Raw genomic sequence first — 26,298 nt, 5'->3', positions numbered from 1 at the left:
GAGAGGCCCACAGAGAACTATCTCCCAACAATATCCACTCCACGCACACATTAGTTTCTATACATCTCTCTTTTTTTGGCCATGCTGCTTGGCATATGGGATCTTTGCTCCCTGACCAGGGATCGAACTCACAACCCCTGCATTGGAAGCGTGGAGTCTTAACCACTGGACCGCCAGGGAAGTCCCAGTTTCTATACATCATTACGCCGCTCCATCAGCCACTCTAATTAATCTAACCAACAGAGGCTGGAACCAAATCAACTTATCTAGCACAGCATTTAATTAAGGCTACTATCCAATAGGATTCTGACAACAGGATGAGGCCATCCTACCTTGATCTCAACCATGGCCCCCAGCACCCTAGAACCAACCCAGCTTAACAAATCCCCAGAACTATCAGGGTCTAATTTAGAAAGCCATGTTTCTGTATTGACCTTTCCACTTGGCCCAAGGCATTAACCCAGGCACAGCAAGGTGTACTTGAGATTGCACAATTTCCACCTTGGCCCATAAGGAGGAAGTCTAGGGCAATTCTCTCATCCGTAACAACTTTGGCTAATGAGTTGAGGCTGACCTGAAATCCTTCTAAGGCCAAGGCAGTGCCATGGATCACTTCAGCTAAAATCATGAAATTCTGTACCACCTTTTCTAATTGGATGACTCCTGTTATAGGGATCACTGCCCATAAGGTGTACATGAATAGCAAATCAGTTACCTTTCTGGAGAGCCTTGTGGGAGAGATCTCCGCAGTCATCTGAGGGCCACATGATCTGTCAGGGGTATTTCTAAACACTTGCAGGTCTCTCGTGATTGCCCCAGAGGGTGTTTTTCAGGAGACAAGTTAACTCCTGACTTCCACACAAGAAATAAAGTCCAGAGGTCACATGTGGTGTCCCTGGAAAGAAAATGTTTTTACAATTGTTGGCCTCAAGTGAGACCTCCATTATTCAAAGGGCGTAGGTTGACGGTTCCTCCAAGGGGCCTCCTGGCAAGCTGGTATACCTTAGTTAGGGTTCCCAGTTCAGTGTAAATAGTTGAATCTAGTCACTATTTTTGGAGGGATTGCCTGAGGGCCGACAGTCCAAACTGTCCTGTCTGTCCAGTGCCAGCAGGAAGGTGGCATTTGTTCACCCCCTGGAGACTGAGCGATGGCTATGGAAATGGAACATACCCAGAGGTGTTAACCAGTGTTTTGCATGGGAGATGCAGAAGCTGGGGCTATCCTCTGCTTTATTTGATAGACTTCTTGGTAAGGTCAAAGGGAACGGCAATCAAAATCATGGTCAGAGCCATCTGGAGGTGCAGGAGGGGGATGGCAGATTCAGCAGTCAGTTCCATTTAAGGGGCTTGCACCATCGGGAGAGCCACATCAGGGCATTTTCCTTCCTGAGGAAGGATCCAGGGTGGCTCTGAAAGACAAAAGATCATTCGAGTTCCTTCCTCCCTGTCCTGGAGTTTAAAGTGTTCTCACCTCAAGCACTGGAGTTGTTCTTTCTCTCCATCACCACAAAATCAGTCTGTCCCATTCCAGTAGCTATAACTTCGCCTTTTTTCCAATCGGCTCTACTCACCCAGACCTCTCATTTGGAAGAGGCAGGTACAAAAGAGATAAGGCATTTGATAAAACTTATAGAAACTCATTAGGCCACTAACCTTGGCCTGCATGAACCACTGGGTGAATCCCAAGGTGGTGTACTCAACCACGTACCGATTAGCCTTATGATACGGAGCTCTATCCATCCAACAAGAGAAGCCAGGGGACTGAGCCGGTTTGGAAGCCCTAGGCCCCCTTTTGGCTGGGCAGCCAACCTACCAGCCTGGGGTTGCCATGAGTGAACAGGAAAGCATCATGCCCAGGAATGGTCAGGGAGGAATCCCAAATTGTAAAATAATAAAAGATCATCCGAATCACTAACCAGAGAGTGGATGAGAAGAGATGGTCCCTTTCTGAGCACAGCCACATACAGTGACCAAACTGCCTTATTAAGGTATATGAACCAGGAAGAGATGAGGGATTAAGAGTCAAAAATATATTTAAATTGATTTTTGGGGAGGCCATTCCAATACTCAATGATATCAGATACCTGTGAATGGCAGGGAGCATGAAATGGCCCTCGAATACCTTGACTGTCAGCGCACGGTTGAGTAGCTTTTGTGATTACAAAAAAAAAAGCATACCACTGTCAAGCTACAAATGGGTCATGAAAACATGACACAGAGCAGTTTCAAGGGCCACAACAGTGTGGCTGCAATCAGCTGATTAGGCTGGAACAGCAATATTATAAGCCCAGAAAATGCCAACAGCTGTGAGGCACAACAGGCAGCCCTAAGAGGAAGTCAAAGTTCTGATGTATTCAATTGGCCAAGAGCAACAAAGTCGGGGTGAGGGCCCATGCTACGTCACCCCCCTCACCAAAATGCTTTTGGCAGGAGTCACAAGTCTGGCTTGTAGTGGTAGCCTCTGCATCAGAAATGGAGTCCTTCACCTTGCACAGAGCCTACAAGGGTAGCTGTGTTGCCACGTCCAGTACAAAAATGGACCCAGGCAGTAATGGTGGCAATCCGGGTGGCGCAGTCTTGACGTGAACAGTAGCTTCGTACCAGAGAACTGGCCCATATCATGGGCATCTACATAAGTGACACAGACACTTTGATCAGCAGCTGTGATTTATGACATTTTGCAGCCCCAAAGAAGGATGTCTTTAACCTACCGATCTGTAGTTTTCCAAGTGACAGACCAAACTGCTAGACCATTGGCTACAGCCCAGGGGTCAGTAAAAAGATAAGTTGTATCAAGGGGAGTACTGGCCAGGGCTGTGAGAACAGCCTTGAGTTTTAACAGCAAATGGAACAAGCATGCCCATGTTTGGTTCTGCAGAGCTGACACTGAGGCTGAATAGTAGCAGAAGCTCAGCAGATACCATCAGGTTTAAGCTTAGCCAAACCACCAGTGAAGTAGACCTCAGCACTCAGGTTAATCTCTGTGAACTGAGGTCCCCACTGAACCAGCAGTTTTGCTTCAAGCAGCAGAACAAGAGGTAAAGTATTCCCAGAGGGAGGGCTGCCCCTTTTTCATGTAAAGCTGAGACGCTACCGGAGCCCGGTCAGCTGCACGCTGGAATACAGCATTTCCCTCTGACAGCGAGGCTGGTTTGGCCTCCCCATCCTGTTTGAGTCCAGCTGATTCACCCTGAAATGAAACTATCATGCCGGAGAGTCAAAAGGCTTCCATGAGTCAGTTCCAAGAACAGCCCAGTAGCAAGTTCCTAGCTGTTTACAAAAGGAGAGCCACTACCAGGGGGCAAGGGGGCCCAGGAGTCCAAATATCCAAGGAGCACCTCGGAAGACGCCTCTTTTTGCCAGACTCTAAATGGTTAACCATTAGTCATAGAGACTTGTAGCTCAAAGCGGTCATTTGGGTTGTGGGGATCCAAAGGTACTAGTATTTCTCTACATACATCTCTTCCCGAACATGAGTGTCACCTCTGGCACCGACAGGCACTGATAGCACAGACATGTAAACATCAATACCCATTACGCATTCACCAGTGGAAGCTACAGCAGTACACTGAATAGGCCCAAACGGCTGCATCCAACAGGGTCACATAAATTTCCGTTCTCCACTGCAAAAATTGCCCAGACTCCACTAGTTGAATTCTGGTGCCCCGCCTCCCACAGGAATGGGTAGGATAATCACTTGGGTAACTATATCCAACGGAGCCGTGAAAGTTTGACTGCCCTCTGCGAAGCTCCCCAGCATACTAAGGCAGGATGCACTGAGTCTCAACTTTGGTCATCTTCCTCCTTAATGAAACTGAAGCCAGGATAGAAGAGAAGGGGGCACGGAGGGAGAGAGCAGCTCTGAGCCCATTAGCAAGGTTTTGCATTCAGTTCACCTGAATAAATGTGAAGTGTTTCAGACCACCCAAAGGTCTCTACTGAATACCACGCCTCTCACTGCTGTCACCATTTATTTCTGTTTCGGGGGTTCCCTGGCTTAGCAGCCACAGCTACATTATCTTTAGAGCCGTCCCATTACCCTAAGATTCCTTCTTCCACCTGCCCAGAGGAGCATGCCCAACCACTAAGGCACTGTGTAAGCAGCTTGTTTCAATCATTTTTCTCACCACTCAGCCTCTAATGATTAAGTAACAAGTAGGAGAGTGGAGGACCCTGGTTCCCCTAACCCACCCGATACCTGAGCAAGAGCATTTCCTACTGGACACCAGGGTATGTCTCATCTCTGAATCTGCCCCGTGGGGCCATCATCCTTTCTCTTCTAGGAGACCACGTCTCTTCTTTGTTGCATTCTCACCACCAAAACTGTCAAGAACAGTGAAGGGTCTGCAAGCTAACAAGTTAGTTTGGCACAGTTTTGTGGGTACTGGCAAAAGACATGAGATTCCAGGGTCAGACACAACGGACTTAATTACTTATAGAAACAGTCAAAGTAGGGGTTTCCCTGGTGGCACAGTGGTTAAGAATCCACCTGCCAATTCAGGGGACACAGGTTCGAGCCCTGGCCCGGGAAGATCCCACATGCCATGGAGCGACTAAGCCCATGAGCCACAACTACTGAAGCCCACGTCCCACAACTACTGAAGCCCACGCACCTAGAGCCTGTGCTCCGCAGCAAGAGAAGCCACCACGATGAGAAGCCTGCGCACCGCAACGAAGAGTAGCCCCCGCTCGCCGCAACTAGAGAAAGCCCATGCACAGCAACGAAGACCCAACCAACACAGCCAAAAATAAATTAATTAATTAATTAAAAAAGAAACAGTCAAAGTACCATTTTCTTGTTTTGGTTTCCAAGCTCCAATTCCCACAGGACAATGTAAAGAGGGCCAGGTGACACCTGTACATGCAGAGGGTCACATTACAGGAGAGGAACCCTGAGCACAGGGAACCCAAATCTTTTATAGTGCCCATTGCTTCAGAAGGAGATGATCTTTATATTCCAAGGCTCTAAGCAAACCTGTCCTTTGTTCTGGAGGGAGACATTATCTCTTCTCTATCTTCTCTATCATACAAACATCCTAGAAAAATATTCCAGAAAAAAGGCAGTCAGTATCTCTGTTCAGAAGACATACTGAAACATAAGCAACCTATAGAGAATTGTCTAATGCCCACTTGTAAACAGATAAAGTTAAATGATCTCCCCATTTGTTATTTACTGACAAATAGACCAGACCCTTGCATCAGTGGGTGAGGATATGCTTCCCTGATTACCTCTCAGTGGACCTGCTCCTATTTCTCTTTCTGACTCTTCTCAAGATTCTCTGTAAGGCTAAACTTATCTTCTATCTATCTCACAGGCCAGTGTTTCGTAACAACCATTAAATACAACAGTGATTTAACGGATTTCAGCAGAGTGAGGATGAATTAAAGATTTCTGAGTAGAGGACTAGGATAGATCATCTGGATACCCATCTAAACTAGTGATTCTTGACTTTTCCTGTCTTCAGCTCACCAGAGATCCAGACATTAGAATCTACTTGTCAGTGGTTAAGGGGGGGAGGAGGGATGTCAGTGGAGGAAAGCCAGATTTAAGCATTCATTGAACAACTCCAGACTTAAATCCTCATATTCATTATTCTGCTTGAGATAGTGTGAATACTATAATTATGCCATAACCAGACATAACCACATCCAACTACTTTTAAGCACTTCAAAACTGAATACTTACATGTTATTCTCACCCTCCCTAATAGTAATGATATAAATTGATTCTCTAAAACTACCAGACTTTTATATTTTACTTAGTACCTCTGGACTAGAAAACACTCCAAAAGTCTAATTCATACAATTTGGGGCCAAAAGTACTTACATATTTTTTTTAAATAGTAAAACATTCTGGGAAGTATGTTAAAAAATGTCTAATGTTTTAAATTAGCGATACTTTTATGTTGAGAGACATGTTAAGATATACTTACTGCTTATCTGTCCACAGCAATCAATCCAGAAGTATAAATATTAGATCAACATTTAACCAACGAGAAAAAAAAAATACTGCTACATCAGCTGATTTTTCTCTCTTTGAATTTAATGAGTTTACATCAAAAAATTAGGTAGTCATTTTACATTTAAGGAATAAAAATCTTTTTAAAAAAAAAGCAATACAAAGAGTGAGAGGATTTTAACCAAGTTTACATTTCTTTTTGCTATAGTTTTTAACAATTCATCTCATCATATTACAATGTGCAAATGCATTTGCAGCACCCATTACAATCATGACACTAAATTTAAAGAAGTACATTGTTACTAATGGCCCTCAGAGGAAATTGATTTACCTTCTATTAAAAACTCTACTATATAGAAGCATTACATAATAATGCTACTTCACCACCATTTGTCACAAGAACCATCACCAAAGTTTTCTGGAAATGAGTCCACACGCAAATTAAATATTTAAAAGGTGAAATATTCCTTATTTGAACTTCAGCAAGGTCTTTCTTTTTCATTGTTAAGAAACACTTTAATAGTTTTAAAGTAAAAGCTGTTTAGAGTCCAGAGAGCTAAAACCGTACTCCTGAGTTCAAACTTACAGAGAAGTCTTTTGTAAATAGTTCTCAATAAAATATCCTCCCTCCCCAGCCCCCTGCCCCAAATCGTGAATTTTTTTCTTACAAAACTTTGGTCAAGAGTAGAAATATATCCAGGCAGATATGTATGCCATATGATAGCAAGAACCGTAAAGCCCAACTAATGACTTTGGGTTTTAGAAATAGAAGGCAATTAAAATGTACTCAAAATTACATTAAGAAAAGCTTTCACTGGGTAATATTGAAACAGTCACAAAGGTTAAGAAAATACTGATATCAAAGTACAAATGACTACAATGTTAAAATAGACAAAAACTACTATACAAGAGCCTCTTTTAAAATTAAAAATAAAGAACACAACACATGAGTCAGGATTGTTTTCCTGTTCTACTCATAAATTTTAGTCTTTATATTCAGAGGGTCGGTTATGTTGACATCTAGTAGAGTTTCTTATGACATCTGATGAAGTCTCGTTCCAACTTCAGACAGTGGCTCTTCCCTAAAGAACCTCTTGATTTTGGTCACATCTTGGTCACTGTACAATTTCAAAGTAGTGCAGTATCGCCATGATGTGCTGAGGCATGAAGACATATCCTGTGTACAGTGCCATCCCCACGATGGAAACCAGCATGGAATCTGAGTTGTAGTTAAGGAAACTTCATTTAATTTACTTTTTCTCAGTTTATCCAAAACTAAATCCCCAAATGTTTTCAACAATTGTTCTATGTGGAAGCACCCATTCATTTAATGCTTTCTCATACCTACCAAGTATTTATAAAGAACAAATAACTATAATTATAGCCACTAACCTTAACTATGCCTGACACCATTCTGTTTTTTAAGCTCATTTTGTCTTCACCGTCACCTTACATGGTGCATACTATTATTCTCCCTATTATATTTCAAAACATCAGGCTGCTTAAAATGAAGCAGAGAAAGTGACTCTGTTCAATCTAAGAAACAGAAATGTATAGGAATAAAATTGTACAGTATTTAATGACTGCAAAATGTCTACAAGCTTGAACAATAAGTCTTGTCTGATCCAAGAATTTTAGAATTATTTAAACTAGAATGTGGCTAAGATATTGGCTTTAGAGCCAAAGATAAGATCAATCATATACTACTGACATAAACTGATAATAGCTGCTACTATTAAACATTTATTATTATTATTATTATCACTAAACTTTGCAACAACATCAAATAAAAGTCACCTTGATAACCGAAACCATAAACATTCTGCACTGTGGTCCGTTCTCCGCATTCCAAAAGGAATGTAAACTGTATAGGGGGCTTCCTTGGTGGCACAGTGGTTAAGAATCTACCTGCCAATGCAGGGGTCATGGGTTCGAGCCCCGGTCTGGGAAGATCCCACATGCCACGGATCAACTAAGCCCATGCGCCACAACTACTGAGCCTGCACTCTAGAGACCGTGAGCCACAACTACTGAAGCCTGCATGCTGCAACTACTGAAGCCCGCGTGCCTAGAGCCTGTGCTTCACAACAAGAGAAGCCATAGCAATGAGAAGCCCTTGCACTGCAAAGAAGAGTAGCCCTGCTCCCCAGAACTAAAGAAAGCCCACGCAGAGCAACAAAAACCCAACGCAGCCAAAAATAAATAAATTTATAAAAAATAAATAAACTGTATATATGCAAGTCAACAAGGAGCCCTCCTCTTGGGCCACACGAAATACTGCTAACAAAAATTATGTAAAGGGCTTCCCTGGTGGCGCAGTGGTTGAGAGTCGGCCTGCCGATTCAGGGGACACGGGGTCGTGCCCCAGTCCGGGAAGATCCCACATGCCACGGAGCGGCTGGGCCCATGAGCCATGGCCGCTGCGCCTGCGCGTCCGGAGCCTGTGCTCCGCAACGGGAGAGGCCACAACAGTGAGAAGCCCGCGTATGGCAAAAAAAAAAAAATTATGTAAAACCTGAGGGCTTTTTGCTTTGCAGAGTCATGCTAAGGGGAATAACTACTTCTGAACTGGGACTGTTTTATGCATTCATTCATTCATTCATTCATATTCTCTCTCTCCCCTCCTCCCCCACCTCCTGTCTTACATACTTTCAGCTCTACATACTAGTAGTTCTATAACACCTTACATACCTTTATGAGAATATAGGGTTTAAATAAACAATGTGCTTACTACCAGCTAATATTTGTATAACAGTTTAGTTGACAAACCTCTTTTATGTATTATCTTGCTTGACCTTTACGGTTTTCCTGTGAAATGTTTATTCACTAGTACTCATCAGAGACTGACAAAACAGAGGGGACTTGTCCAGGGTCACACAAGAAGCTGTCTTTAGAGCCACAGCTCAAACCTGACTCAGACCCTAAGTTCATTCCCCTCATCTGGCAAACATGGGTGAAAAGTCTCCCATAATAATTTTTTTTGAAATGAAATTAAAATCATAATGATTTGGGGACTTCCCTGGTGGTCCAGTGGTTAAGACTCCACGCTCCCAATGCAGGGGGCACAGGTTCGATCCCTGGTCAGGGAACTAGATCCCACATGCCACAACTAAAGACCTGGCACAGCCAAAAAAATAAACATTTTTTTTTAAAAAAAAGATTCCCACATGCTGCGCAGCACGGCCTTAAAAAAAATCATATTGATTTTATAGTGGGATTTTACAGTCTTCATGGGAGAGGTCAGCCTGCATTCAGTCTTAGCTTTTTAGCTAAGGTTGGTCAAGTGTGGGTCCTGAGGTGGGGAGGGCAAGTGCTTGCTGATTAACAACCATTATTTGGTGATTTACATTTTTCTGGGCGGTAGGAGGAGCAGCTGGGTGATGGGTAAGGGGGTTAGGAGGAAGGGCCTTAGTGACAGGGAGATGGCCACAGTGGACATTCTTAGTCCTTCAGTGTCCCTCACAGTGCCCAGATAGTGACCGGGACAATTTGGACACAGGGATATCCTGAAGCGGGATTTATGAAGAAGATGGACAGGACTTTGGAAATGGGTCACTGCATATGGCGGCAGAGGCCAGTGTCACATCTGCGGCCAAACCAATGACCCTGTTGGGGGTACCTGGGTTGGTGCTGCTCTCCCTGTGAAGAACTTCACAAGAGGGAGGGTGTTTGCAGGAAGGAGATGTGCACTGGTAGAGGTGCAGATGTCAGATGTGGGTAGTTCTCCTACTACCTTTTTTTTTTTTTTAGCCGAGTTGGGTCTTTGTTGCTGGGCGCCGGCTTTCTCTAGTTGCAGCGAGTAGGGGCTACTCTTTGTTATGGGGCGTGGGCTTCTTGTTGCGGAGCACGGGCTCTAGGCGTGCGGGCTTCAGTAGTTGTGGCTCGCAGGCTCCAGGGGCAGGCTCAGTAGTTGTGGCTCACAGGCCTAGCTGCTCCGCGGCATGTGGGATCCTCCCGGACCGGGGCTCGAACCCATGTCCCCTGCATTGGCAGGGAGACTCTCAACCACTGCGCCACCAGGGAAGCCCTATGACCATTTTTTTAATTTACTTTTTAGCCTCCCTTAATCCAGTTCTTTCTTAAACAACCACCTTGTATTCACCACTTAATTTCTTTAAAAAAAAAAAAAAAGTACAAACTTGCTGCTTCCATATCATTACCCATCACCCACACAACCATCTGCCTTCTACCTCTCCAGGCTATAGACACTGCTCTCAGGGCACCAACGACCTCCTATCAAATCCAATGGCTCTCTGAATTGACACTATTTTCATCTTTCCTCTTCAAAACTCCTTCAGCTCTGGGCTGAGGTACTTCTCTGGTGCTCTCCTCCCTTCTCTCGCACCATTTTCCTAGTTCACTGGCTCTTTTTCCCTGTCTGCCACTAATGTGTAAGATGATTAGAGTTAATTTTGTGCTTTTCTCCCAAACATCCACTCCAGCCCTCCTGCTAGTACAGCAGCCATGCTCTTTGGGTGGGCCTAACCCTATCCCAACTCCAGGGATAAGCCCTGACTGGTCTGAACCAGTTAAGATCTTCTCTTTTTAACAATGCCCACCCCCCAAATCTGATCAACCAGCTCAAAGTTTAGGAGTTCTGCCAGGAATCCAGGAACACAGATTCTCCTTCTAGAATATGCAGTTTGCTGATAGAATCCTGGAATCACTGGAGTCACTTTGCCTCCATAAGGAAATCAAAATTCCGAACAAAGTTGACAGATGAAGGTGGTGGAACAAAAATAATCACAGAAAAATGGAGCTAGAACACTGATCAAATGACCTGAGGCCCACCTTACCACTGGATTTTCAGATACATAAGCCAATAAATACGCCCTTTACCCATAAACCACCTTTAGATATTCTTTGCCATACTTGCAGTTGAAAGGATTCTAAATGATAAATGGAGTTCCCAATGATTTGTCTTGGGCCTACACACACTTATAACTTAAACAGCCACCTTAATGTTGTTGACCTGACCCCACCTTCTATACTGCAGACAAGTATTTCCTATGATACTGGACATTTCCACCTATGACGGGCTTAAATTCACAGAGCCAAAACTGAACTCATTAACTTTCTCCAAAACTACTTCTTCCTATAGGTCCTATTTTTCCAACGATTTGAAAACAGTTGACACACTATCTGATATAACTATAGGTTAACTATTTGCCTAGTCACTCAATCTAGAAATTGCTTTGATTCCTTCTCCCCAAATTCACATTATTTAAGACTTCTCCGTTCTTTCCAACCACAACAAATGACTTTTATCTCATGTTCCCCTACCCTTATCAATGATAAAGGATTGAGGTACTTATCATTCCTTACTTAATCACTTAAAAGCTCCCACTTTAGGCCTCAGGGTATTTTCCATGTCTCTCTTTACTAGAGTGATCCTTTTAAAATGCATGCTTCCCAATGCCTCTAGGATAGCACTTGGAATTCTAATCCAAGCATCTGAGGACCTTTCCAATCTAGCTCAAGTACCTGGTCTTAGGTTGGAGTGCAAGAAGTAGGCAAGAATTGAGAGGCTGGAACAGGGATTCTTGCATAAGTTATTCTGAAGGGAGTTTTATCAGAAGGGGAGTGAGCAGAACAGAACAGAGCAGGGGGAAAAGCTGAGGAGGTTCAGGAGCTCAGCTCCCACAGGGCGCTCTGGAGCATGAATTGTACCACATGTTGGTGTTGCTTTGAGGCAACAGGCCTGATCTTTTGTATCCCTTAATCTGTCAATCACTGGCAGTAGATAGGCTGAGGAAAAACCACCTGGGCGAGACAGCTGCCTTGGCCAAGGGCAGTAGTCTGGAGAAGGGGGAAGCTAGAAGGCAGTAGCAGACAACACTCCCAGCAGCGAGGGAGAAGTACATCAGCTGGCAAAGGGGATCAAGGTGGGGACCAAAAGGATCTACAGTTGACCCTTGAACAACATGGGTTTGAACGGCACAGGTCCACTTATACGTGGATTCTTTTCAATAAACACCTACTACAGCACTACACAATCCACAGCTGGTTGAATCTGCAGATGTGGAGCCACAGATACAGAGGGCCCGACCGTAAAAAGTTATACTCAGATTTTCAACTATGCAGGGGTCAGCACCCCTAACCCCTGCTTGTCCAAGGGTCAACTGTACCATGCTGCTTTTCCATCATACCTCCCAACACTCCAAATCATCCCCCAACAAACACACATCCTACTCATGCCATATTACACAAGTCTCAGAAAACAATGTTCTGTATTTTCAGACTGCTCTGCCTTTGATTACGGCTTAATAATGTGACTAAGGATAACAGCAGTGGCAGCTTTCATTTTGTCTAGTGTGCGCACGGCACTGTGTTAAGCCCTACAGTAATATCCCGAAATCAGAGTAAGCAATGGAGCCAATTCCAAACCAAGTCAAACTCCTAAAATGTGTTCTTAACCATTACACTATAATATCTTCCTATGTACGAAAAGTCCTAGTCCTCCAAGTAAAACCTAAACATTCTTAGAGCTCAGCTAGTCATCTCCTCTCGTTTGAGGCTCTCCCTAGCACTCATACTTTTTCTATTCTTACCCCAACGTCCTGGCAGAATTAACTATTCCCTAATGCTCATCAAGTTCTTCACTCATATCACACAGAGCTTATCACCTGACATTACCTATTTGTAGATGTATTGATATTTATCTCATCCAGATTATCAACTCCTTGAACACAGGAACAATGTCTAATCATTTTTGTATCTCCAACATCTAACGTAACACACGCTTAATAAATATTTGATGAATAAAGGAATTGCTTAAGAAACATTATTTGACTCTAGATTCACTGTGGTGCTTTCTACGTATTCCACATATTACTGTGACCAACAAACTCTAAAGCAACGACAGCAAAGAAAACCAAAATCTGTTTCTAAGCAATACTATATTTTCAAGATGCTTTTTGGGTTTTTTAACAGCTTTTATGTAAGACTTACGAATGTATACACAAAGCAAATGAAATGGTATAGTAATAATCTTCAGGTCATTGGCTCAAATTCAAGTAAGAATTACTAAAAACAGCCATTTGAATGATTATATTACGTACTCTTTATGGCACTATAATTCTTCTATTTAGTATGGAGAATATATCAGTCAACATGCATAAATTAGCTTAACAGAGATTGCTCTACTATAAGACAGGAACCTGAAACTTAGGCTCAATTTTGTGAACACTAAATTGTCAAACCTTTAATCTTTTATATGCATATAAAATCAGGACATCTTTCCAAGTGAAACAAGAACTTATCAAAACTTTTTTTTTTTCTTGGCCACTCCAAAGGAATGTAGGATCCTAGTTCCCCCACCAGGGATCGAATCTGTGCCCCCTGAAATGGAAGCGCAGACTCTTAACCACTGGACCACCAGGGAAGTCCCCAGAACTTATCAAAACTTGAAAAGATGTTTTGCCTGGTTAAAATATTAGACATTAGAGTTCATGGCTTTCTACAGCATTATGCTGTGATGCATACCTGTGGAGTAATAACAAATAAATGGCAATTATATATGCTAAATTCAGGATAGTGGTTACTTAGTGGGGTGAAATGGGAAGAGGAAGAAGGGAGATCAAGTGAGAAGGGGCACAAAGGGTCTTCAAATGCATGTTTTTCTTCAGTAGTTGGTATGGGCGCACTTTCATTATATTATTCTTTATGGGTTTTTTATTGCATGCCTGAATAGTTAATAAGTCTTACTTATTTTTTTAATAAGTAAGAACTGTAAAGGAAAATGGAACTGCATATAGTACTAGACTAAAAACTGTTTTATTTGAAGGATCTTTTTCCCTGGCAAAGTTTGGGTTAGGCATCACTGGATCTAATTTGCTACTAGGAAATAAACAGAAAATCTTAGCTCTCAGAAACAGAATAAACAACTCTCAATTCTGACCAAGAAAACAGAAAATTACCAAAAGTCACTTGCACCTAGATGCAAATGCCAATTATTAGCTACTCAAAATAATAACAATAATATTAAACCTAACCTTTTACCCAGAGCCACTTATTAAACTTAACTTTTAATTCTATTTCCCTCAAAAAAAAGTTTCTGTATTCTGATCCCACTTCTCCTAAGTATTTCCAGAATCACAATAATTAAATAAGCCTCTAAAAGTAAGTTTTCTATACAATTAAATTTCAAAATTATTCCCCTAAATTATCCTAAAGCTCTCAACCATAAGAGAATATTTTTTACTGAAGTATAGTTGATTTACAATGTTTCAGGTGTACAGCAAAGTGATTCAGATATATATATATTCTTTTGTAGATTCTTTTCCATTATAGGTTATTACAAGATATTGATTATAGTTCCCTGTGCTATACAACAGGTCCTTGTTGTTGATCTGTTAATCCCAAATTCCCAATTAATCCCTCCCCCCACAAATAAGAGACTATTTAAAACTGACTTAACTATACAGTGAAACTCATATTAAATGAACAAGTAAACAATGGGACCATGAGGAATTTCTACTAGCCTTAATAATCACATTGCAAAACATGCAAAACAGTGCCTTTTAATAAGTAACCTTCTACAAATGCAATTTAAGCAATTTTAGCCATGTAGCTGAAATAGCTCCAATACACTGAGTTGAATACTCCCTGAGATTATACTTGGCACCATTCCAAATGGCAGTTTTATTGTGACATTTGCAAGGCTGGGGAACTTGTGACCTTCATCTTCTTAGAAATGTTCTCACAAACAGAGCTAAACATACACCATTTAGAATATAACAGCTATTATTTGCTATCTGGGTACTTGAGTGGATTTCTCAATCCACTGCGTTCTTTAACACACCTCTCAAAGTTTAAAGTATCCTTGACACACTGTGAAGTACAAGAAATGGATACTGGAATCACCATGGCACTGGAAGAGAACCTAGGTCTGAGCTGCAATTCTGCCAATCCCTGGTTGTGTCAAAAACTCTCTGATCACTAGTCTCCTTATCTACGGTTTGGGGACACACATCACCTACCTTTCAGGGTTGATATAAAAATTTGGAATCAAATCTATTCTGCAACAAAAGGTAGTATAATCTTTATTGAAATTATTGCTTGAGGGCTTGGGCACTTAACATTATGACTCAGACCTCTGTTTGGAAATTGCCCAAGGTCACCCTGCTATTAACTTATTTATAGTATAATCCTAACGCATCACAACCTCTCTGGACCTGAGTTTCTTCTCCATAAAATGAAATCCCTTCCTGGATTAATGTTAGGATCCCACTTGCTTGGAGATTTAAGCACCAGTTCTCAATCATCCTTAATGTAATCTTCTCTTTGAGACACTGAGGCGCGCGCGCGCGCGCGCGCGCACACACACACACACACACACACACACACACAGAAAATGTAAATATTCAGTGTTATATAATACACATATATTGGAAGGTAATACACAAAGTGATAGAGTAATCTTTCCATTTACCAAGCCCTTACTGCTGTTTGTCTAAGTATCAGCAGCTGTACCAAGATTAATCACGTTTATGTTTTAGAGGGGGAACCATGATTCAAGAAATAGAGAATAAAGCTAGTGAAATCCAGACTATAACAAACCAAAAACCTCAAAAATTAAAAAATATGTCTTTTCTGTTTTGTGCGTATGTAACTGTCTCTACCACTGAATGTTAAGTGCTTGAGAGTGAACGCCTCGGCTGCTCTTTGCTTCCGGTTGTAGCATTGTTAGACAAAGCAGGCACTTCCTCAACCATTCAAGAACTGAGCAGATAATGTGCCAGGATTGTGCAGGCACTGCCGAAAGTTGTTTGTTCAAGGCCTGAGTGAACAATCAGAGGTTATTTATAACCTGGACATAACATAAATATTTTATGGGTCCAATGGATTAAAAAGCAAATAGATGTGAAACCATATATCTGTGTGCTGTTTGCTGTTTTCTTTAACAGGGATCCCCAGCTAATCATGAGCTGATAAGTTCCCAGTTAGGCAGGAAAAAAAAAAAAAAAAAAAGACTTTTTGCCCATACACGGGATTGGCCATCCCCAGTCCTTTTCTCAGCAACTTAAAAAAAAGAGGAAATGCTTTAAAGTTAAATACAGTACATCAGAAGTAAGACCACGGTAACTAACATCTCCTGCCCTAACCAGTAACCCCGTACTATCACCGCCTACCTTAGCAACCTATTCGCAAGACTTTGGAGAAACCAAAAGTAGCTCCTCATTGGGAAAAGGGCAGGGGCCTTCGTTCCAGTGGGTATGATTTATTCCTCTTCACTAGTCTAATTTCAATGTTTTCAGTCTCTGATGGCCCTGGTCACATTAAAAAACAAAGCTAAAATGTCATCTAAAACAATCCAATCTTCTATTAGTCAAATTCCTTTTGTAAAACTAACTCTAAAAAGCTACTTTTATCCTCAGAAATATTCAAAAGTTTTGATAAATTTAATTTTTTTAAGAAACCATCTTAATGAAAAAAGAAAACAAAGTATCTGACAAAGTATTACCATAGGCTGTTTGGTGAAAAGCCATCAAAGCTCTAAGGGAAAGCAGGTGTCAGCTGCTGAATGATGCTCCAAAAAGGACTCTTTCCTATTACTGCAGGTTTTGTCCCTTGACCTCGAAAAACTAGAGACCATCACCAAAAGTAAGGGACTTCCTTACTTCCTGGTGGTACTTCCCTGGTGGTCCAGTGGTTAGAACTCCGTGCTTTCACTGCCGAGGGCACGGGTTCAGTCCCTGGTTGGGGAACTAAGATCCCGCAAGCTGCGTGGCACGGCCAAAAATTTTAAAAAAAAAAAAAAAAATGAAAGCTTATTTTTACCATATATATCACTTTTGATGCTTTCCTAGTTGCCATAAATGAAAGCAAGTAGAAGATAATGATATGGTTATAGTCCTGTGTAAGTCAGCCAATTTGATATTCTTGGGCCATAGTAAAGGATATCACATCAGCATCAGAGGTTACTGTTTTCAAGCAAAACCCATTCTCTGAGCTTTCTGTAGTGTTGGTCATACTTAAGTATGGAAATTGATTTTAGAACAACTTGATGATGAACTCTTTAAAAACTAAACAAACAAAAAAGCCTGCTGCTGAAACCAGCAGTGATCACGTTCAACTCTGAGCTGAAATCCTAGAAATGGTTTGTAGCTCTGAACCCAGAGACACCAAGGCTATGTATCGCTATATGTCTTTATAATTAGAGCTTCTATTAATCACATGAAGATCTGAAGTCCCAGGGTCAAGGGGGAAAAATTACCTGTCTGCTCTAAAATATAATCTGTTCTGATATAACACATTTCTGGAACATCAATTAACCCATATGTGACTAGGATATCACAGGAGCTGCATGGTTTCATATGGGATTTTTTGTAAATTAGGAGAGCCAGATTAGTGAGGAAAGAATTATAATCTCCAGCAAGAAACATCCCTCAGCTCAGCAGCTGCAGTCCTTTTAGCTCTATTTTAAGAAAATTAAAAATTAGCATCTGTACCTGGGCTCCCTCTCCAGAAAGGTACACCTCCAGGCTCGCACAGCTCCCAACTAATGGCAGGACTGCACTGCCTCCTGCATCTCCTCGACGGCAGCCCACACCATCTCCATCACTTCAGCAGTTCCAGTCAACTCTGTCCATGCATTTTTAACGTCCCTGGGGCAGTGCCCAGCCTGTCTGCCCAGGTTATCCAAGTTGTCCCCCAAGATGCCAATCATTAGCACCTGCTTACGAAGTTGCATAGATTTTGAGGGGCTTATGATATTTTCCCATAAACTCTTTTATTTGAGAATTTTTCAGGAACGCATACAACATATGATGGCCAAAATTCTTGTATTAGTAGTAATTCTACTTTTCATAACTATTGATCATAAATACAACACTGTCTATCATTCCATAACTACTATTTTTTTTATTATTATTGTTTCTGGCTGCATTGGGTCTTTCTTGCTGTGCGCGGGCTTTTCTCTGGTTGCAGCGAACAGGGGCTACTCTTCGTTGTGGTGCGTGGGCTTCTCATTCTGGTGGCTTCTCTTGTTGCGGAGCACGGGCTCTAGGAGTATGGGCTTCAGTAGTTGTGGCACCTGAGCTCAGTAGTTGTGGCTTGCGGGCTCTACAGCGCAGGCTCAGCAGTTGTGGCGCACAGGCTTAGTTGCTCTGCAGCATGTGGGATCTTCCCGGACCAGGGATTGAACCTGCGTCCCCTGCACTGGCAGGTGGACTCTCAACCACTGCACCACGAGAGAAGCCCCCATAACTACTGTTTTTTAAGCATTCCAATTCATGAAAAGTATATATCCTCTCTTAAGTAGATCTTTTAGAACACAGAGTTTTAATTATTAAAATTGAGCATTGGGGTTTTTTTTAATCTAAAGAATTTACCTTCAACTTCCCTGGTGGCGCAGTAGTTAAGAATCCACCTGCCAATGCAGGGGACACGGGTTCAAGCCCTGGTCCGGGAAGATCCCACATGCCCCGAGCAACTAAGCTCCTGCGCCACAACTACTGAGCCTGCGCTCTAGAGCCCATGAGCCACAACTACTGAGTCCACGCACCACAACTACTGAAGCCCACGCGCCTAGAGCCCGTGCTCTGCAACAAGGGAGGCCACCGCGATGAGAAGCCTGCACACCCCAACGAAGTGTAACCCCGCATTCTGCAAATAGAGAAAGCCCGTGCACATCAACGATGACCCAACCCCAACGTAGCCAAAAAAAAAAAAAAGAATTTATCTTATCCTTGCTCCTAAGCACCACAAATGTTACAACAATCAAACCCTGAGCCGGGGTGTGGGGTGGAGGAGGTCACAAGGTCTTTAAGAATATGACGCAGTGGAGACAGGATCCACATTCAGCTCTACTGAAAAATCACTGGTATCACATGCAGAAACACTGTAGATCATCTGTATGTGCTTTGTCCCCACTGCCATCAACCTCCCATGACTTGCCCTGACATCCTAGTACAGATCACCTAGTTCTTGTGTAGCATAGTTTTTCTCTTCCACCTTTCCTGAAAGAAAAGAACTTTTTCCTACTAAAGAAAAAGTTATAATATCCTAAGGAGTACAGACAAGGGATAGTCTGACATTCTCACACGGCCAGCCAAATATCCAGGCAGTGTCAAACAGGCTAGAGCTGCTGTTTTCAAACTAAAGCACAGGAGCCCTGGAGGAACAAGACTTTTCAGAGGATTAGAATCGGTTAAGGGGAATCAGTTTACAAATCTTCAGCTTCCAGTGTACTCTCTCCTCAAGCTGATCTGAGAACTGTGATCTGCTAGTTCTCCTTCCCATCCCCCACGCCCTTACAACTTCACTTCTCTCACTTTACTTCCAGAATCTTACAATTACGCATTTCCCCAGGGCATAAAATAACCTCTGGGACAGCAAACAAAGGAACAGTAACTCACTTACTTTGTACTTTATTTCGTTGAGGTAACAGACTCCTGGCACAGCTCCAAACCTCACCTATCTATCCATCTAATCATGTGAATTTGGAAATGAGACACCTTTGCAATCTGGGCCCGGCAAAATGCCTCCAGCAAGGAGGATGGTGAGAGGGGCCGTTCTGCCATCACTGAGGTAGTGACCAGAGAATCCACTGTCAACATTCACGAGTGCACCCATGGAGTGGGTTTCAAGAAACGTGCCCCTCAGGCACTGAAAGAGATCCAGAAATCTGCCATGAAGGAGACAGGAGCTCCAGATGTGCACAGTGACAACAGTTTCAACAAAGCTGTCTCGGCCAAAGGGTTATGGAATGTCCCATACTGTATCCACGTGTGGTTGTGCGGTTGTCCAGAAAACATGAAGCTGAAGGTTCACCAAACAAACTCTATACGTTGGTTACCTAAGTACCTGTCACCACTTTGAAAAACCTATAGTCAATGCGGATGAGAACTAACCACTGACTGTCAAATAAAATTATAAAACAATTGTACAATGCAGGGAATATAGCCAATATTTTGTAACAACTGTAAATGTAAAGTAATCTTTAAAGCTGTATAATTTTTTTTAATTTTTAATTTAAAAAAAAGGAATGCTTTTTTTCATTATCATTCAAAGCCTATCTCAATCCAAAATATCTACCTTTGCTTCTACCCTTGCCTCCTCCAGCCACCCTTAATTTATTCCAAATCCTGCAACCAAAGTAAACCTTTTCAAACTTAAAAAGCCAGATTGGATCACTCCTCTATCAAACCTTCCAAGAGTACCTTTTTTTTTTTATTTTTATAAATTTATTTATTTATGGCTGCATTGGGTCTTCGTTGCTGCGTGCAGGCTTCCTCTAGTTGCAGCGAGCGGGGGCTACTCTTCACTGCGGTGCGCAAGCTCAGTAGTTGTGGCTTGTGGGCTCCAGAGCGCAGGCTCAGTAGTTGTGGCACACGGGCTTAGTTGCTCCACGGCATGTGGGATCTTCCCAGACCAGGGCTCGAACCCGTGTCCCCTGCATTGGCAGGCAGGTTCCCAACCACTGCGCCACCAGGGAAGCCCAAGAGTACCCTTTTTTACCAAAATTAAAGTCCTTACAAAGACCTCCAGGACCTCCAAAGAGTCTGACCTCACCTCCTAGGACTCTCCCGCACACTCACTCTGCACTAGCCATACCTGCCTCAGTGATGGCCTGCATCCATGCCAGGCAGGCTCTGGACTCAGGGACTTTGCAATGGCTAGTCCCTCTGCCAGCTCTGCTCTTCCCTCAGATTTCTACCCTGCTAACTCCCTCACCTCCTTTATCTTTTTACTCAAATATGCTTTTGCAATGAAGCCTCTCCTGATATCCTCTTTAAAAACAGTAACTCCATCCCATCCACACATTTCTTATCCCCCTGACCTATATTTCTGCTTTCCATAATGCTTACCACCTAACATACTATATATTTCACTTTTTTTTTTTTTTTTTTGGTAACACCTCGCTGCCTGCAGGATCTTAGTTCCCTGACCAGGGATCAAACCCATGCCCCCTGCAGTGGAAGCACAGAGTCCTAACCACTGGACTGCCAGGGAATTCCCACTATATATTTCACTCATTATCAAAGTTTCCCAAGGACAGGGATCTCTGTCTCATGTGCTGACTGATACATCACAAGCATCTAGGCCAGCATCTGGCACAAGGTACGCACAGAAGTGTCTGTTCAATTAAAAACCAGTCTCAACCTGCTTTTTCAACTTTACTTCCCACCCACTCTGCCTTAAAGAATGCCTGCTCCAGCCAAGTCAGCCTGGCGTACTCACCATCCCAACACATCTCTGCACCCCAGTCCACACCTTCTCCCCACCTAGGAGAAAATAAAGCAAAGAACTCAAATACCTCCCTGAAAGTTCTCTGAGTCCGCCATGCTCTTCCTGCCCTGCATCCCAAAGCACTCACTGCCCAGCTCTTTCAGCGGAATAACAAGGGGTGCGGCAGGGATCTACCTGAGAACATGTGTCAATTCTAATTTTTCCTAAACTTGGATCTAATTTCCTTGAAGAAATGAAGTCCATCTTCTCGGAAACTTAGAACAGAACTCAGGATGGTGAAAATTTTTTTAATTAAAATAAATTTTAAAACCCTGTTCCTAGGATTTTTTTTCCCATTCAAAATGAAAAGAGCTTTGAGGCTCATGGGGAAAGGAAAAATGTATATTCCTGTGGTTTATTTTCCTACTTTATTAAATACAGTTAGTCCCCTTCAGCTCTACCATCTCCCACCTCCTCTCCCTTCTCCAGTGAGTAATTCTTCTTGTCTGTTCACTCGATGCCAGCCCCTGTATGCCAGCTGTTATACTATACTATTGTACTTTTCAAGGTACTGTATTGTAAGATTAAAAATGTTTTCTTTATTTTTTGTATTTGTTTTCTATTACAGTACAGTACTATGTAGCCAATTGTGTTAGTTGGGTACCTAGGCTAACTTTGTTGGACTTAACGAACAAATTGGACTTAACCGAATGCGCTCTTGGAACTCGTCTGTATGTAGGGGACCTACTGTATTTAAATGTCAGTGAGAAAAATGTCAGTGAGAAAACTGTTACTGGATTTGAGTGACTCTACTCAAAAGGTATGAGCACCTCCCTTCATCTCCAGAACTCTCACTCCATGCCTAGGAGGCCCTACGGGAACAGATATGACCTCCTTTCCTACTACTCACCCCCACTAACTCTACCCCAGACACACCAGCCACTCAGCTATCCCAGAAACAAGCCAGATATGCTGGTGCTTCAGAGCATTCCTAGTTACTGTTCCTTCTGCCTGGAATGCTCGATCCTCTGGAATTTTTCCCCTGCTTAAATCCTTCTAAATGTCCCCTCCCTGACCACTCTAACTAAAAATCAAAGAACATGGACTCCTTCTTAGTTCCTATCCTCCTGTCCATTTTATTTTTCCCCATAACAGCTATAACAATCTAATAATCTAATTTTTTACTTATTTATCTAGTGGGATTAGAATAAATATTTTTATCTGTTTTATTCACAGGTAAATCCCTACTATCTAGAATAGTATCTGGCAATTAGAAAGTATACAATACTTGTGGAATACAGAACTCAGCAAATGTACATGTTTTACAAATGAGTAGACAGAGCAAGGCAAATTTTGTTAACATCTCCAAAATAAATCAAAGAAGTTCTTTCAATCTATAGCCTTTTCTACTTCTTTAAGCTTGAATTCTCTACAAGAACTGAATGTTGTTCATCAGGAACAGTCAAGTTCCAAAGCTACTCTAAAAGTGGCTTAAAATCAGTGCTTCTGCAATTTCTTTGAAATGACAAATCAACATATAAACAAATGTTTGTCATTAAAAAAAAAATGTTTGTCAAGCATTATTTGTGTGCCCAGCACTGTGGTTGAAAAAAAAAAACTCTTTCCTTGCAGAGACATGGACTGTCTTTCAGGGGGAATCTAATTCTAAACATAAACCAAAAAAACTGCCTGCATTTTGCTTAAAATAAATACAAATATAAAATGTCATGGAAACATAAGAAGCCATTACAGAATAAGCCTTTGTTTTTTTAATTAAAAGAACAACGCTAAAATAACTTTTACTTATGCTTCCAATTATTTTAACAAAGATTTTTAATTTTCTAGCTCCCCTCAACATCATGATTACAATGTTACCCAGTAAGGCACTACAGGGAGTGTCTCACTGGTTACAAAACATGTCTTGGTTACAAAACCTGGTCTTTTCCTTTCCCACTGATGGCTGCCAATAGGGAAAGGGGACTTTCGAAACATGTTAAAACTTCCCCTCCAGAGGTAGATGTCAACAGGTCCCAGCAGGTCTCTTTCAGGTTGGTTGCAAATCTCACTAGTGTGTGTGGTTTTTTTTTAATGAAATCATGTGATCCCATAAACCAATGAGAAGTCAAATGCTTCAAAGGCAAAAACCCACAGAGCTACTACATATCATTTCATAATTTATTCATAATTTATTTCTCCATCCCCCCCAAGAAAAACACGGAGGTATTTATGACACTATTACTATTGCAATATAATACAGAAAAACCTTAACACCACTGACACCATAGCATTTATCTATGTGCCAAAAAAACCTTTAAGAGTAAAATTACAGTGTGGACTCTGATAGTGGGGCACTACATTCAACTTGATTTAAAGAGTTTCGATTTAGCACAACATTGTTTATGTTTAAATTCACTTTTTAATAACTTTAACTGAGTCAAGAGGTGGTATATATTTTAGTATACATTTTACAAGGATGACCTCATGAGCTCCAACCTATAGAACTTAGAGTGAAACTAAACTGCAGCTACAAGTAAATGGTGCAGGAAATTAGGGCATACTTTACATTCAGACTTTAAATCCAAACTCTGCATTCTGCTTCTTAAACTCCAGGTTTGGAAAGAAATGCCAACAATAATAAAACTAAATTTCCTTGTAAAGCAGCTAAGATGCCTCAAAGTGTTGAGACAAAGGACTCAGCTTTGAGTACAATCCTATGCTATTTGTTCAATCCTATTTGTTCAAGACAAATAAACACACTTATTAAGGCTTGGAATGAAATTACCTCAGTCACTCTACCACGTATTTGCAAAGTTGTTCTGAAGCTACTCCAAACTAAACCACACTGAAGACGAGAGGCCCTGTATGAAGCAAGCATGCTATATAAAACATGTTTCATATTGGCCCTCAAGTTTTTTTTAAAAAGTTATCTCTCATGAGTATTTATTCTGCAAGAATAATATCAAGGGATGTCAACATAGACAAATGAAGACAGACTTCAGGAAGCCTCTCTTCACAACCTTGAGTTATTAATTGAGCTTATGAAAGTTAGATGAGTTAAGATACAGGCAAAGCACTTAGCACAGTTGCTTGGCTGGTAGTAAATGCTCTATAGTCGTTAACGAGTAGTTATTAGCCATCTACGAAAACACAGCTTCAAACACTATCTACAACTAACCACATATTCCTTTTCGGGCTCGACTGTTACGGACTGTGCAAACATCAAATTAATGAGTAGAACAGACTTTTTAAACCATCTTGAAGACCAAAAAGGGATGATTAACGAACTGCTTTCAAAAACTGTATTGGGATGCCATGAGTACAAATTCACAACCTGACTTAAAAGCCGATAAACTGGTTAGCATTCTTATTAGGACCAAAGCCAGCTAAATCAGGGACAGCTAAAGGTCAAAAGCGTCCAAGCCGGGAGCGATTTGCTCCACTTACACGGTCCCTGCCTCCCACGGGAACAGGAGATTGAATCAAAGGCTGGCACGGCCGAAGTGCAGGCGAGGGCACACCAGGTAGACATCGCCCTAGGGGATCTCCTCCAGCAATAAAGGCGCTTCTACCTCGGTCCAGTGACTCACCGGCGACCTCAGATCGCAAAAGAGTTCTCGTCCCCCACCCCCCAACCGCGGGAGCGCCACCCTCGGCCCCGAGACCTCGGTCCCGCGTGCCCGCCGCGAAGAGGCGAGTCTGCGCGCGCAGTTCCCGCGGGGCCGCCTCTCCGTCCTCCCGCCGCCCCGCGCCCGCCAGGCCCTGGGCCCGGGAGGATGCCGCCCGGGCCCCCGCGCCCCGACCCGGCCCCGCGCCCGCGGCCCGGGCAGGATACTGAACACAGTCCGCTCCCAGGGCTCCAGCATGTAGAGCGCCGTGACCAGCAGGTACTGGTAGTAGAACCAGGACATCTGTTTCCAGGCCCGCGCCAGCGCCATCCCTGCCACGCGCCTCCCGCGTTGCAGCCAAACGTCAGTCTGTCCGGCCGGCCTCCCGTTCGCGTCCTAGAGCCCCTGGCCGCCAGGCCCGCCTGCCCCGCGCCCATTGGCCGGCCCGGCCCGGAGCGTCACCCGTGAGCACGCCCAGCCCCGCGCGCTCCCGGGCAGCCGGCCGCGAGCCCCGCCCGGCCGGCGTTTATTGGCCAGGCCTCGGCCTCGCGCCGCGCCCGCTCCCTTCCCGCTGTTCCCCCTCACGGGGCTACGCCCACGCGAGCCCGAGAACTGTCCCCGCGAGAGTGCCCCGCCCGGCCCCGCCTCGCCCGGCAGTTGGCTGGGGGGCGGTAGTGACCGCTGGGGTCCTGCCGCGGGGGTCCCCCGAGTCGGGCCCAGAAACGCCAGTCGAAGAAATATTTGTGGAATACCAGTGACGCCTTAGGCGTCCTCCTGGGCTGGGGGAATTACAGGGTGAATAGGAGCATATTAGGATCCTTACCTCTTGCAGTTTACGATCTAGGGGAGGAGACAGGCATTCACAAATGCCCGAAAAGCTGTGATCGGTGCAGAGGGGGAGAGTAAGGTGCTCGGAGAGGGTGGGGAGGCGAGCATCGCCCAGTCAAGCAGGTCAGGAAAGGCATCTGTGAAGAAGTGATGCACACACTGCCCTCTTCCTCCTTCCCCACCCACACGCGGGCTCACACACACAAAAGCACACCCACATAAACCAACATACCCCGTGCACTCCTTAACCTAAAGACAAGAGAGAGATTACCATAAATATGTCAATCTGCCCACCTCTCTTAGTGGCGAAAGGTACCGTGTAGGTCAAGACCGGGAGAAGGACGCGGATCTGGTCGGTTCTGCAGATGACAGACTACTTGAGATCCGTCTGTGGGACAGATACCTCCTGGAGATGCACTCTTAAAAGTCCAGATTTTCCCACTGGCAAATGGGCCAGCAACATTGCACTCACCTTCAGGAATGAAGATGCACGATTAGCGTGTGAAATGACACAATTAATGGCCTGCTATTTAGATGTTAAACGGCTTCTAGGTTAAGTAGCCTTCTGCTTAAACTTTACAACTTTGATGGTTGATCACTATTTATTTATTTAGAAATATCAAGTACTGTTCATGAGCAAAACATTGGGGATAGAAAGCCAGATAGACTGAGATCTTCCTTCATAATGTACCCAGTCTACCAGAGAAGAGAAGCAAGTTAACTGATTATAGT

The 26,298-nt window shown here is 43.1% G+C and overlaps 1 protein-coding gene across 3 annotated transcripts; it reads right to left on the bottom strand.

The window, feature by feature from the left end:
• Positions 1–6,005: 6,005 nt before the first annotated feature.
• SPTSSA (serine palmitoyltransferase small subunit A) lies at positions 6,006–25,992 on the bottom strand. 3 transcript variants are annotated; one of them, XR_009518357.1, is made up of 3 exons: positions 25,861–25,992; positions 21,146–21,189; positions 7,065–7,178 (listed from the first exon to the last, which is right to left on the bottom strand). XR_009518357.1 is itself a non-coding variant. In XM_060004698.1 (2 exons), exons 1-2 carry the CDS (start codon positions 25,066–25,068, stop codon positions 7,075–7,077), a joined length of 207 nt encoding a protein of 68 aa, XP_059860681.1. In that variant the 5' UTR covers positions 25,069–25,126; the 3' UTR covers positions 6,006–7,074. The 3 variants fall into 3 exon arrangements, 1 of the variants encoding a protein (XP_059860681.1); XR_009518356.1 differs by lacking the exon at positions 25,861–25,992 and adding an exon at positions 24,578–24,957; XM_060004698.1 differs by lacking the exons at positions 21,146–21,189; positions 25,861–25,992 and adding an exon at positions 24,966–25,126 and having other exon boundaries at positions 6,006–7,178.
• Positions 25,993–26,298: the final 306 nt, after the last annotated feature.

Source organism: Delphinus delphis, chromosome 2 (assembly GCF_949987515.2).
Source record: "Delphinus delphis chromosome 2, mDelDel1.2, whole genome shotgun sequence".
NCBI classification, from domain to species: domain Eukaryota; kingdom Metazoa; phylum Chordata; class Mammalia; order Artiodactyla; family Delphinidae; genus Delphinus; species Delphinus delphis.
Note: the sequence above shows the minus strand (reverse complement) of the source record. Positions and strands in the feature narration are given on the sequence as shown.

Coding starts and splice junctions, on each gene's coding strand:
- SPTSSA (XM_060004698.1), bottom strand. CDS start 25,068: ATGGCGCTGGCGCGGGCCTGGAAACAGATGTCCTGGTTCTACTACCAG. Junction 7,179..24,965: donor CTGGGAGCGGACTGTGTTCA/GTATCCTGCCCG, acceptor ACTACAACTCAG/ATTCCATGCTGGTTTCCATC.